Genomic DNA, 14202 nt, shown 5'->3' with positions numbered 1-14202 from the left:
ATGTGTGTTTCTAGATTCCTGTCAACCTGCCATGCTCAATCACTGTGGACCCTGGGTCTGGCGACAAGCGCAAGGTAAATGTCACTTTATTACTAGCTACTTTATCTGCTGGTTAAACACAGCTCATGAAATGTAGACGACCTAGTCATAGTGAGGACCTAGTCATACTGATGGCCTCCCCAAGACCAAGTTAAGGAAGCATTTGTACTATCAGAGAATGCTCAGGATTTTATGTATAGTTGCTAGCAAACCAGATCCACTAGGTGGCGACAGTAGTACTTCTCAAAGCACCTGAGTACTTTGGCATAGCTTGGAAATTGGAATACAGCCTGATTCGCTATGCTATTTATATAATAGCTGTTGTATTGTCCTTAAAAGTAAAAGAGATCTTGCATCTCAAGGGCACTTCTTGGTTAAATAAAGGAGAAATAAATAATTAAAGCAAAACACCTTTCAGTAGAAAAATGTGGCAAATTCACCTCACTTTCCAGCTATACCCTGCATGTTGTAAACTAAAGTTAACAATATCATTGTACTTTTGCAGAGTAAATGATAGTAGTAATCTCACTGGTATAGCAGTAGAATGATCAGTTCAATGTAGGTCTACCCTACAAGTAAACCAAAATCCTCACACTTTCTTAAAGCAATGAGGTAGGGGTGGTACACTAGAGTACGCACGCACGCACACTTTCATATAAATTATATACCTGTAGGTGTTTACCTTGTATCTTTTGCATTGCAGGCCTGCGGTGTTGACTTTGAAGTGAAAGCCTACCTCGCCATGGAGGCTGACAATCCTGATGAGAAGCTTGACAAGAAGTAAGTTCTGTCTCAAGTCATTAGTCATTCCTCTTAAGTGCTTGACATAGTCGAACGTAATCAACGCAACATAAGTACATAAGGACCTTTGCTGCGTGTCTTCCCCCCATCTCTCTCCCCATTTCCTGTGTCTACTTTCAACCTATTAATAAAGGCAGAAAAAGCCAAAAATAAAAAAACACAGTATATACATCTGATCTAGAAACTCACAGAGTGTTACCATGGGGCGTGTTGGGAACTTGTAGATTGGCTATTCTTTGCCAGGTGACTCCGTTGTACGACAGAATCAGGCTCTAGCCTGTCTCAAACATACAATCTCTCTCTCTCTGTGGCTCTTTTTAACTGCTACTCATGCATACCCATGCATTTTTTTTCTACAGGAACAGAGCCCGCCTTATCGTTCGCAAAATCCAGTTCGCTCCAAGCTATGTTGGCCCTGGACCCAAGGGGGACATCTGCAAAAGCTTCATGATGTCAGACAAGCCATGTCATCTGGAAATCTCCATGGACAAAGATGTACAGTAGCAAAAGTCCTGTTCTACATGGTGGCCATCTTTGATATTACATTTCTATATGACTGATTGGGGCCCGAGGCTTTCTAGTAGTACATCTCAATGATCCACCCACTGACTAAACCGATGAGTCATTAACAGGGATTTTCCAAAGATTCCCAAAAATCAAGTGTGTGTGTGTGTGTGTGTGCGTGTGTGTGTGTGTTTGTGTGTGTGTGTGTTAGGCTGCGCAACAGTGACTCTTGGTGGTGAAAAAAAACTAGACATACCGGTACACACATAAAACATGAAACATACATACATACATACATACATACATACATACATACATACATACATACATACATACATACATACATTTTGTGCAAGTACAAGAAAAGTACAAGAAAATGCTTGAATTTGGTATTGTTGTAGAGATAAACTCTCTTGGTATACTATAGAGGTAACTGTTACAGAGCAACTCTATGCTGCTATAGTAATATACTGTATCTTCAAGCAGCATGACTTTTGAACTGGAGGGTACATCACTGAAACGAGGGGCTTGTAAAACAATCCCACCCATATATTTACAATGTTCAGTAATGCTGCAACATGGATACTGACGAGAGTTCTTGTTTTGACCACAGCTGTTTTTCCATGGAGAACCAATCACCATCAAAATCAAAGTGAGGAACGAGAGCAACAAGACAGTCAGCAAAATCAACGTCACTGGTTGGTACTTCAGACATTAGAAATGCTTTCTGTTGCTATGATTTTACACTGCATAAATGTTTCTGAGAAGAAAACACAAGAATGCTTAATGTATGCTCTATCGTACAACAAAGTAATAATTTGGGCTTAATGATTTGTCTGTCTGTCCCTGTCTCTCTCAGTGGATCAGCAGGCAGATGTGGTCCTGTACTCGTCAGACAAATACACCCAATGTGTCCATAGCGAAGAGTTTGCGTAAGTAAACCATAAATTCAAGGGACAGAGGCACAGTGCAGAACTGTACATGATACGAGTCGATACATGACACATGCTCTACACAGGGAGACAGTAGATGCTGAAGCAAACCTTGAGACGAGTGTGAAGATCACTCCTCTGCTGGCCAATGTCAAGGAGACGAAGGGGCTGGCAGTGGACGGACGACTGAAAGACGACGACACTAACCTGGCCTCAACCTCAATGTGAGTACAGTACACACACGCACACGGCCACGCACGCACACACACATCATACCGCTGCTTACTTCTTGTGTTGCCTTTCTCTCAGTTTGGCCTCTGGTGTGGACCAGAACTTAATGGGAATCCTGGTGACCTACAAGATCAAAGTCACCCTCATGGTAGCTGGAGGAGGGTGAGTGCCTCTCCGTGCCTCCATACAAATGTGTCATGTTGTCTTTGACTCGGGATCCAGTGTGACTGCAGGCCCCTGACTAGTTTCTAGGGTCAATTGGTATTTTTGTCTAATGATAAATGGCCCTGTAAGAATATTCACACATTTGACAAAAGAGACTAACTGGTGATGTCCCTGATTTTATTCCTGCAGCCTGCTGGGCGGCCTCATGGCCAGGTGAGTAATGTCAATCACAGCCCACACACAACCACAGTCCAAGAGAAGCAATGGTGGGCTGTCCTTGTGATGCTGATCCGTTTTGTTTTTCTGTTTCACAGCGATGTAACAGCAGAAATTCCACTGAAACTTATGCACCCCAAACCAAAAGGTAAACACATACAGCACAAATGCACAGATTACACACAGACATAATAGCTACATAACCATTATTCTTCAATATATCCTTGTTACAGACTGCTGTCCTTCTGATTATTGTAATTATTATTGAAACTAATTGTCCTTTTACCCCTGCTTCATGTCAATTACCATGACCAACTGAGCAGAAGTGTAAGTACAAGACTATTATTCAATGAATCAGCTTTGTCACATTCAAATAATTCTTTGGGGGATGTTTTGTTTTTTTGAAAGATCTGTTAAAGTAAACATGTAAATACAATGAATAAAAATATATATTTAAAAAAAAGACTTCACTGGACCATTCTCACATGTCCCAGGAATGGGTGGACCAAATGAGAAGTTCCAGGCTTCAATAGTTTATTTTTAGGAATATTCTTTTAAATAATATGTACGTTTTTCGCCGGTTTTGCGCCCCTATGATAGGCCCCCCCATGATATGTAATTTTCGTTGTTTTGTGAAAAGTCATGATGAAATATTAAAGCAGAGTACCTCAAGTTGGCATGTATTGCTGTACTTCAATATATTTTGATGAGAAATATTTTTTATGGAATATTTTACATTGGGTAAAATATACCCGTGTTTAGTGATGGTGGTGTAACAAAAAATATGATTAGTGTTCTAGTGTTAAGCATGTTGTTCGTGGAAGAGAACGCGTGTTGTCTTTCTAATGGTTTCCTGATTTTCTCCCTACAGTGTTTTGGAGTAGAGCTGGGGTTTTAATGTCATGTAGTCAAGGTGGGTTATGATCATGTCTATGTGAATGCATGTGCAGGCATCAGGCATGTACACATACAGTATTTGAACATGTGTGCGTGTCTGCGTGCATGTCTGTGTGCATGTCCGCATCCGTAGTAAGTCTTCTTTATGTCTTTTCAGAGAGGATGACACCATGGACGTTCACTAGCAAACAAGTGAAGAAGAGGAAGAAGGAAGAACTTAAAAAAAAAAAAAACAGAGCAAGGAGGAGATAGGAATAATCTGATGTGTAGAAGTGATGCCACTGGGAAAAATATACCTAATGGAAATCAACCTCATCACGTTTTCAGCTCTTTAGAAGAGTTGGTTCTCTTGCAGATATTGAATTTATGTAATGATATACAGTACATACAGGATAGGGGAAGAGTGCAGGGTGTAGATTGATGGTAGTACCACTGTAGAGTAGACCCATGGCATGTACAGTAACTATAGTACTGTACTGCATGTTCATTGTTCACACAACTAAAGACCTCCACCCTCCTTTGATGGGAAAGATAGGTATTGGGCTTAAATACCACGAAAGCTGTTGTGATCTACTCAGCTCAAGTGTATTTGTGCCGTAATAGCTCTATTCTAATTCTGGGTAAAACATTCAGCACACGCTGTGAGCTTGTAGATTGGCTATTTTCGGCTAAGATATTTGATGTAGAGAGGAATAGCGTAGTATAGAGCACAGGGGGACTCCAGTCAACTAAGTATGGGGTTAAGTTGTTAATAGCTGTTACATTCTCAAAAGGCCTTACAGGCCCACATTTAAGAAAGCAAAAAATGACTCCAAAAGAAGAGACTCCCTTCCAGGATGGACAGGTGTGCAGTAGTGTCTGTGAGTGGGCAATATCCAAATGCAAAACAATAATAGAAAAATAAAAAATATGAAATGTCCATGATGATAAAGAGATAGTAATAGTAACAAATTGTACACAATATTCGTAGTATATTGATACACATTGAGGGATATAAAGCATCAATAAGGATCATAAGCTATAAAGTATGGTGCTGTCTGACGAAGATAAGTTGATGACAGACAGCCATAGCCAATATTCAGCACAGGGGTCATCATCAATATGTCCATACACAGACAAATGTGTATGGAAATGAGGAAGAAGGCATTTTTTAAAGAAATAAAGAAGAAATTAAAATAAAATAAATGGTCAAAATGAAATTATAGTCTATTGTTTTTGTTTTACTTATTCTCAGTTCTCACACTATCAGCCATAAACACCAGGAACTATAGCAACAATGATTTATTGTAGGCCTCGGTTTAATCTGTTATTAGACATGAGTCATAACTATGTCAGTGATGTAATTAGGCCTATCATGTGTATGCTAGAAGAGGCTGTAGTGGGCTGTTAGACCATGGAATGCATGCAAAACTCAAATCTAATATAATATAAGAAAGCTCCCTATGTGCAATAGCAATTTACCAGTTTATGAGGAGAGCACGAACGCATCAAGAGGAAAGGTGACTTTTTCCCCCTTTTGGTCCGTTTTGGGGGTGGGGGAGGAAGCATTTCCTTTTTACATTTCCACTTCACAATGTTCGCATCAAGCCTGTGCAAAGCAAGAATGGTCTAACTCTAAGGAAGTTTTGTAACGGGACACTGCGTTAATGTTTCAAAAGCAAAGTGGAATTCAAAAGTTTTTTTTTTAAGATATTGGGAAGTTGACGGGATTCTTCCTGGCATCAGGGCAGACTAACGGGAAACTGGAATAATGATACCACAATTATTATTTCCAAAGGAAAAAATAAAGAAATCCATGTAGCCAGCGAGAAAGTGCCCTGCCGGGGACGATTACTTGCAACAAAACAGCGATTCGTGCAAAATTACCCATGTTATTGGACTGAAACTGAAAACGCGTGCAGTCCAACTTGAAAGTCCATTTCATTCCAGTAGTTTGGTCGGCTGGAGGGTTATTATTTCCCAGTGGTTTGGAAATACGGATGCAGACAGACGGGACAGCGGCTGGCAAAAGGAAAACATTTGGCGTCTGGTGTTTCTCCCGGAAAAGGACCTTGTTTTGGATTTTTGCAGCATTTCTATACCCGCCGGACAGGCGGCAAAACATCAGCAACGTTCTGTGCGTGCTGTGAGGAGTGTTTACACGGTCACCTCTGCTTTCTGTCAGCAGTCAACTCTTTATCGCATCACACAGCTGCAGCAACAACGGGGTTCGAACTTCGCGAACCGTGCAAGAGCTATTATATCTCCCCCCGGTTACTGGATATATACAACCACTTTTATTAGTCGCCAGAAGACGCATCAAAGAGACCAATTTGGATAGAAAATATAAGAGGTTCACTATCTTTAAGAAGATAGGAGAGCTGGACGTTGTTGTGGTAAAATGCTGCTTGGGTGAAGCCTGACGAAACCAAAGGGAACCCCAATGAGTGGAACACAGTCAACACTCACGGACAGGTAAATAGTATTTTAAAGCTTTTTTTGGTTAAAATTCGGACTCCGTACGGGCTTTCATACTGCTAAACTACAATGGATTGAGGTTTTGCTCCTGATTCTTATCATCCACCCCCCCCCCCCCACGCACACACACACATACACCCAAGTTTTCCAACTTATAAGAAAATTCGACTGCTTGGTCAACTGCACGTCCGTCTATATATAGTCTAATAGTCGATGAACAGAGGCGTATCTGTTGTTCACGCTAACAAATGTAAAGTTTAGTAATAACATGGCTCGTAATATTGTTAAAACGTTTGAGGTTATGTAGCATACTGTGGGAAAAAGGTTTCCTCTCTGGAGGAGGAAGCAGGCGGGTGGGTGGGGGACCGGGGGTTCCTTTGTGATGAGGTTTACCAGTGTGAGCCAACAGGGGGCATAGTCATTAGTGTACTACTTGTGTATTTACCTCAATGCTAATGTGCCCTTAATTGTGACTAATGATATCGGGGGGAAACATGTGCGTGTGTGTGTGTGTGTGTGTGCTCATGTCTATTCAAGTATTGGACAAAATCCTTAATTAAGAGGCAATTCTTTTCATTGGTGAGCTGGTACGGTCGTATATTCTAATAAAATTACACAAAAACGTACATATAGCCAGTACGTAGCACTGATGAATGCAGAATAAATGTTCAAATCACAGGTGTATGTTTGAGGAGGGAGGATTCACATTGGAAGCCAGAGTCCAGAGGATGGCTAAATTATTCACAACATGGGCTGTATCAACTCTCTGTGCCTGTGTTGCACTAGGAGGAGAGTGGCAGGTGCAGCATCTAATATGCCTACACTGACATGGAGAGCTATCGGTTACTTGCTTGCATCAGGACTATAGGGTTAAGGCTGGCATAGTATTAGTATAGTACAGATGCTGCTATCATGTGATGATCAGTAGATTTAAGTTTGAACTTTACCTTTACAAAGAAAAGAAAAATAATATAGATCGATAACAGATTTAGTTATTGCACAAATGCACACATTTTGTTATTATTTGGTCACATTGCTGAAAGGGGGAAAAGTCCTGAAGTCATTCTAGGTTACATGTACAGTATCTGACTTTGAGAGTATTCCGTCTATTAGCAATCTACTGTACACGTGTACTAGTAGTACCCACTACCCACATCAAACTCTTTGGCAGTCTTACATTTATTGTAAGAATGATACTTGGCTAAACACTGTAGAATGGAAAATACATTATTTTCAGCCTTTTCTGATTCCATCCCGCTGAAGTCATCTGTGTATTTTTACTCTCCGGCACTTTGGAGAGTCCTCTAAGGAAACAGAAAAATACCAGCACACATGGCTGCCTCAGAAAGTCTAACAAAGTCATTTGATTTCTTCACCCTCAGTCCTTAAATAAAGATACTGTCACCAGATTAAGTTCCCATATATGTCTCTGTCCTTTTCTTTTAAGGCATGCAGACCTCTTCATGTTGCTGTGCTTCTCTGTAATGTTTTTGTCAATGGCCATGGCTTTAGTTCTGCCTCCATTGAAAACAACTTGATAAATCAAAAGCACCGCCATCCATATTTTTCTTCTGTTAAGTGTTACATTAAAACTCCCAGCTATGCACTGTTTGGCTGAAACTACAGGCACCAGTGATATCATATAACATAAAGGGGGGGAAATGGTGGAGAGAATATTTCAGCAATTAAATGCCTTTGCCACATTCATTTGTAACATCAGTAGTCATTACCAGAAACCCAATTTATTTCTGACTAAAAATAATAGCAATCTGGGTATATTAAATCAACATTTAAAAACGACTCGATTCAGTAGATATCTGACTGGATCAAAATTAGCAGATGAGTTGTGATTGTTTTTACCACTCGGCTGTAGGCCAAGCTGTTTATAACAGCTTCTCAAACACAACTCAAGCTATAGTACATGCATGACATCACAAAATAGAAGCACCTCTCCAGCCACAAAAGGCTGGAAGTAAACATGAAACTTGGGGCATAGTTGAAATAACGTGAAAATCTACAGTATATCATTTATATCTGTATGCATATTCATAGTGTGGCTGCACCACTGAACACCATATTGTGATCTGACTTCATTCATATTCTGCAAACATTAACATAGTACCTTCTATCACTTACTGCTATCTTATTGGTTCCATATTAGATCGATGTCTTGTTTTTTTGGCCAGGGTCACAGCACAAAGTCAAAGTTTAGCTCTATGCTTATTTATACATAGCATGTGGCATGGGTGTAGCAGCATCTCTTGGACTGCATTTTTAAGGCCCCTTAAAAACATACAAATACAATAAGGCTTATTGCAGGGGCGGCAGGTTCCTATAACGGCAGTGGGTGCCCCCCGCCCCGCCACCCCGCCTCCCTGCCACCCCCCCACCCCCCCCGCCCGGCCGCAGCGGGGAAAAAACCTTTTCTTTGGTACTTTATTTACAGTTTGCTAATAAATACAGTGGTGCGCGCTTTCAGTTCACAACAAATTAACGAACACATTAAATTGTTTCAGCATCTTGTTTCAACATTTCAGCATGATCAACAGTAAATAATTAAATTGTTTCAGCCATAAGCGGCGGGTGGATTTTACCTTTAGCTAGGTGGGACGACGCAGATTTATTTATTTATTTCCCCCAGATGGTCTAACAATCTCATGATTTGACCAATGTATTACCAATCTCGTACACCATTGCTCACGAAAGCAAGATCCTTGACCAAATTACAGCCACTGCATCTTACCTTTTAATTAAAGTAAAAGTAGTCTGAGGAAAGGGAACAGTTCTGTTCCCCGGACATTGTTTTGGGATATTTTTGCTGAGATGGCTCTGTTTGTCAAGTCTCAAGTCAGTGTGGAGATTGGCCGGCGGTGTTGCTGCCCTCCCCTCCCCTCCCGACTCATGGCTCTTTACAGACGGGCCGACGGTACACAGACAGCAGCCTCTCCGCTGACTGTGTTAGTGTTGTGTTGCTGCAGGAGACGGAGTGTGAATGAACCGTGCGGTCACTGGAACAAAGCCACCGTATTAGCATTTGAATACCTGTTCTGTGAACACCGTAAAGGTGTGTGCCTACGTGACAAAATGACCAGGGGGAGGGGATCTTCAGCCTTAATCTCAGTGGGTGCTATTTGCCTTATTCTTTTTTCAGTGGGTGCCCAAGCCCTCAGGCACTCCCAAAGTTGACGCCGTTGGCTTATTGTATTTGTATGTTTTTAAGGGGCCAAGCCCGAAGGACCTATGGTCCCTTATTGTATTTGTCTGTTTTTTTCTTCTTCTTCCGCCAAATATTGCAGTTCTGGCTTAACCGTACAGTCGTTTTTATTTATTTAAATTTGGCAGTATGGTAGAGGGCTATGCCAAAAGGTGAAGACACGAAGCCCACAACCATTGGCCAAAGGGTGGCGCTACAGGCATAGCTCATGACCGTCAGCAATAACATTTCGATACACATACAGTATGCGTCTCATCATACCCAAACAACTTTAGTGTTCTAACTTTTTACCTCTGACCTTTAGATCAACCACAATTTTGAATTATATGAAAATCTATCTACTCCTTTGATCAAAATTCATAAATTATTATGGCTTATTGCTTGGTCCTGTGTTATCGCTGCTTGAAGCTATATTTGTTATTTACTATCTGTCCACATGTGAAGGGGGAGGTGGAAAACTGACATATTAAACCTACGACACGGTATGGCATCTCCCTAGTATCCTAGTATATGTTTTTGTTAGATCGGTCGGCTTAGGAATATAACAGAAAAAATACAAAATGGGGTGGGGGTACTACTACTCCTCTGAAAATGATGTCCTTTAACCCAGGGCTGCTTGCACATCTGCATATTGTACAACATGGGCTTTATGTGTATGACTAGCTGGTTGTCTACTTTACTGTCCTGTCAAAGGCAAGCTGCTGCTGTCTGAGAAGCACTTGTCCCTTTCGGTTTTTGAGGTCAAAATTGAAGACTGCCTGCGAGGCTGCAACACAGCATTGGAGGAACAAAATTCACGGCCATCTGACATTTATCTTGGGATATAATTGAGTGCTGTTCACAAGCCCTGTATTTCACTACAAGATGTCAGAAGAGTCCACAGCAACCGATTTCTGTTGTGCAAGCCAACAAGGTTTCTCACAACACATTTGCGAGATTTTGTTGTGTCAATGTGATGGCACACTGCATGGAACATCACTGGCACTGGGCCCTTTCCTTTCCAACTGGGTCGTCACATTGGAAATGCAATGACTTGCAGACATGTGGCTCAGGAGGTAGAGTGGCAAGAAGGTTTTTGGTTTGATCGCCGGCTCCTCCTTGCATCGCGTCAAAGTGTCCTTTGGGCACTAATTCACTAAACCCCTAACTGCTCCTGAGTAGCAAGTCTGTGCCTTGCTGCATACAGTAGTTGCCTCCGTCGTTGTGTGAATGTATACAGTATGTTTGAATATGAGGCATACATTTTAAAGCACTTTGCCTGGTCAGTAGGCTAGAAAAGTGCCAGCCTATATAAATGCAAGACTATTACCATACAGGTAGGTACATGCAGCGACATGTTGCTGCTGGAAAATAGTTACTTTATCAGTGCAACGTTGTCTGAGTTATAACTTAAGCCATCTATTGGATTGATGAATGGCCCAAACAACACGGTTTACCAAGACCACCCCCATCTGATAACGTTGTCATCTCTCTGTCTGATACAATAGCCTAGTAGTTCAATCAATTATTCGATTATTATACGCTCTGCAGCTGCAATGAGGTGCTCAGGCCAGGATTATATTACATAAAAATGTATAGATTAATACGAATGATATTTGCTATGTCTCTGAAACACTGTTCAAAGACATTGAATATCGCTGCTGTCGGGAATTAAATGGTAAAATGGTAAATGGTGCATTTATATAGCGCCTTTATCCAAGGCGCTTTACATAGATTGTGCATTACATTCACCCATTCACACACACATTCATACACCGATTGCAGCGGAAGCCATGCAAGGTACCAACCAGCACATCGGGAGCAATTTGGGGTTCAGTGTCTTGCCCAAGGACACTTCGACATGTAGACAGGAGGAGCCGGGATTCGAACCGCCGACCCATGGATCATTGGACGACCTGCTCTACCTCCTGAGCCACAGCCGCCCTGTGGCCGGGAATTACGTTCCATTACGTGCATTAAGTGCATTACCCCAGGTGAAGGAGTTCAAGTATCTCGGGGTCTTGTTCACGAGTGAGGGGAGGATGGAGAAGGCGATCAGCCGGAGAATCGGAGCAGCAGGGGCGGTATTGCAGTCGCTGTACCGCACTGTTGTGACGAAAATAGCGTTGCCAGAAGGCAAAGCTCTCTGTTTACCGAGCAATCTTCGTTCCTACTCTCACCTATGGTCATGAAGTGTGGGTCTTGACCGAAAGAATAAGGTCGCGAATACAATCGGCCGAAATGAGTTTTCTTCGACGGGTGGCTGGCATCTCCCTTAGAGATGGGGTGAAAAGTTCAGTCACACGAGAGAGACTCGGAGTAGAACCGCTGCTCCTTCGCCTGGAAAGGAGCCAGCTTAGGTGGTTCAGGCATCTGGTTAGGATGCCTCTCGGGCGTCTCTCTAGGGAGGTCCTCGACGCACGTCCCACTGGGAGGAGACCCCGGGGCAGACCAAGGCGCAGTTGGCGGAAACAAATCGACTCACTGGCCTTGGATCGTCTCGGAATCCCCCAGGAGGAAGTCACTAGGTGGTGGAGTTAATTGCTTTAGCAGACATTTTGAGGGTGCAATGGAGTTAAGAGGTTTTGTCCAAAGCGTTTTTTACTACTTTCCATTGGTTCAATATTTTAACACACAGACATAAAGGGTAGCACTGATTTATGCAAAAAAAAATCTAAAACTTCAAAAATGGAGTTAGGAGGTTTCCTCCCGACAGCAACGATATGTTATTTCAAACTGCAGTTTTTATAAGAAGCCTAGTAGAGTAATTTTGGTTTATGTTTAGCCTAATTACCCCAAGCTGGTATAATGTAATTTCTTGTTTTTCTGTTGGAGGTACAGTAGAAGGAACACAGTTCCTGAAGAAACGATGTAGGTTCACTGTTTGTAGGTGGTTTCTAGGGTGTAAAATGCTGTTGCTAGGGTGGAAGAGGCGGTTGCTCTAGGATGTAGTGGGCAAGTATACTGTAGTTGCTAGTGTGGTTGCTAGGGTAAAACAGGTGTTTGTTAGGGTAGGCGGTTGCTTGGGTAATACAGGTGGTGGCTAGGGTGTGTAGGCAGGTGGTACGGTGTTGCCAAGGTAATGATAGTCCCCAACTGGCTACTCGGCTAGGGAACATCACCCTTGACTTGACTTTTGGATTTTAGCCAAAGATTGATGACGTAAATGTAAAAATGTTTATAGATTTCAGTCAGTCTCATGTACTGTCTGCCTCAGTCATTCCAGGCAGTTGGTTATTGAGAAGAAGTCTAAAATGATGTGACGTGATCCATTTTGTATTACTTCGATCAAATTGAACAGAAGTTCTCTTTCTGTTCTGTTTTGCCCAGAATGGTCATGTGCCACCTGCTCAGATGCAGGGGGTGACCAAAGAATGTCAGGGGAATTTTTTGCTCTTTGTCACGCAGTATCGCTGATGTGGATGTTTTCTTCTCCACACTCCCCCCCCTCCCCACCCTCCCCACCCTCCACCCCCAGAGGGCCTCGCGGGAAGCGGTGACATCACTGATAAACAATGTCTGTCCGGCCCTGCCAGGCCACCAGCCCTTCCTGAAAAAGCTGCTGGCTACAGCCATGCAGGATAGATGAAGCTCAACTCATTGTATCTCCTGTATACAGTGCAGGTGCATCAAATCAGGCCATGGACCTCTGTGCTATAGGAAGGCTCTGACTGTACACAAACACAGCTGCAAAGTATAGTGTGTGTGTGTGTGTGTGTGTGTGTGTGTGTGTGTGTGTGTGTGTGTGTGTGTGTGTGTGTGTGTGTGTGTGTGTGTGTGTGTGTGTGTGTGTGTGTGTGTGTGTGTGTGTGTGTGTGTGTGTGTGTGTGTGTGTGTGTGTGTGTGTGTGTGTGCGGTCATTTTGCCCTCGTAAATGCATTGGATATTTATGGCTCCTCCTGGTCTGTAAGAAGGTCTGTCTGTGTGTCTGTGTCTGTCCGGAACTAATCTCACAAACCGCTGACGGATCAGTGCCACAGTTCTTGTGCACACACTGCCAGTAGGCTAAAGAAGTACCTCCATATATTTGTATATATTCATATAATGCAGTGGTTTTCAACCAGTGGGGTTCCAGCTGGTGGTCCCCAGCTAAATTATGTAGAGTTGCTAACCAAATGGACCCGGTCCCTTATAGGTATTTAACTCTTGAAAGTATAAAATGAAACCAAATGGACCTTGTTAGATCTTTAACTCTTGAGAGCATTTTCTACGCTCTCAAGAGTTAAATTATTGTTAAACATCTGCATCAGTTAATTACCAGAAGGCTACACATTTAGAGACTGTATAAGAATTGTTACTTTGATCAACATTTGCCTGTCATCTCTCCTCTATCTCCTATCAACATCAATACAGAATTGTGGACAAAATCTTATCCAACGACAACAAAATATGGGTCTGAGAGAATACATCTTATCAAACGGTGGTCCGTGGTTCAAATGCGGGATAAACAATGGACCTTGATATGAAAAGGGAAAACCACTCTATATAATGTTTCAAACTGGGCTAAAACCTTGAGTCATACATCATAGAGTCGTCATAACACATCTCACTCACATCACAGCCATGATGTCCGGGATACACATGGGAGTCTCTCTCTCTCTCTCTCTCTCTCTCTCTCTCTCTCTCTCTATACACACACACACACACACACACACACACACACACACACACACACACACACACACACAGTAAATTACATTGCTGCATCCGACCCACATTGATCAAGGTCCACCATTGGGTGTGTGATAGTATAGCAATTGAAGTTTT

The 14202-nt window shown here is 42.3% G+C and overlaps 2 protein-coding genes across 3 annotated transcripts in view; both read left to right on the top strand.

Annotated features, from left to right (window-relative positions):
- Positions 1-3772, top strand: part of LOC306928658 (arrestin-C-like) — a gene marked incomplete at both ends in the record, with an annotated part of 13223 nt that extends 9451 nt beyond the window's left edge. Inside the window, 9 exons of the mRNA XM_079508928.1 lie at positions 15-74; positions 743-819; positions 1200-1335; positions 1958-2042; positions 2204-2276; positions 2363-2500; positions 2586-2669; positions 2862-2885; positions 3760-3772. Of these exons, the coding sequence (XP_079365054.1) occupies positions 15-74; positions 743-819; positions 1200-1335; positions 1958-2042; positions 2204-2276; positions 2363-2500; positions 2586-2669; positions 2862-2885; positions 3760-3772 (690 nt within the window). The remainder of the gene's footprint in view (positions 1-14; positions 75-742; positions 820-1199; positions 1336-1957; positions 2043-2203; positions 2277-2362; positions 2501-2585; positions 2670-2861; positions 2886-3759) is intronic.
- A 1606-nt stretch (positions 3773-5378) lies between these two features.
- arhgef12b (Rho guanine nucleotide exchange factor (GEF) 12b) overlaps positions 5379-14202 on the top strand; it is a 53475-nt gene continuing 44651 nt past the window's right edge. For both annotated transcript variants that reach the window (XM_079507350.1, XM_079507349.1), the window contains exon 1: positions 5379-6239. In XM_079507350.1, the coding sequence (XP_079363476.1) occupies positions 6208-6239 (32 nt within the window). In that variant the 5' untranslated portion in view covers positions 5379-6207. The remainder of the gene's footprint in view (positions 6240-14202) is intronic.

Source organism: Electrona antarctica (assembly GCF_951216825.1).
Source record: "Electrona antarctica genome assembly, chromosome: 8".
In the NCBI taxonomy this organism is placed as follows: Eukaryota; Metazoa; Chordata; class Actinopteri; order Myctophiformes; family Myctophidae; genus Electrona; species Electrona antarctica.
This window is presented reverse-complemented; position numbering and strand designations above follow the sequence as displayed.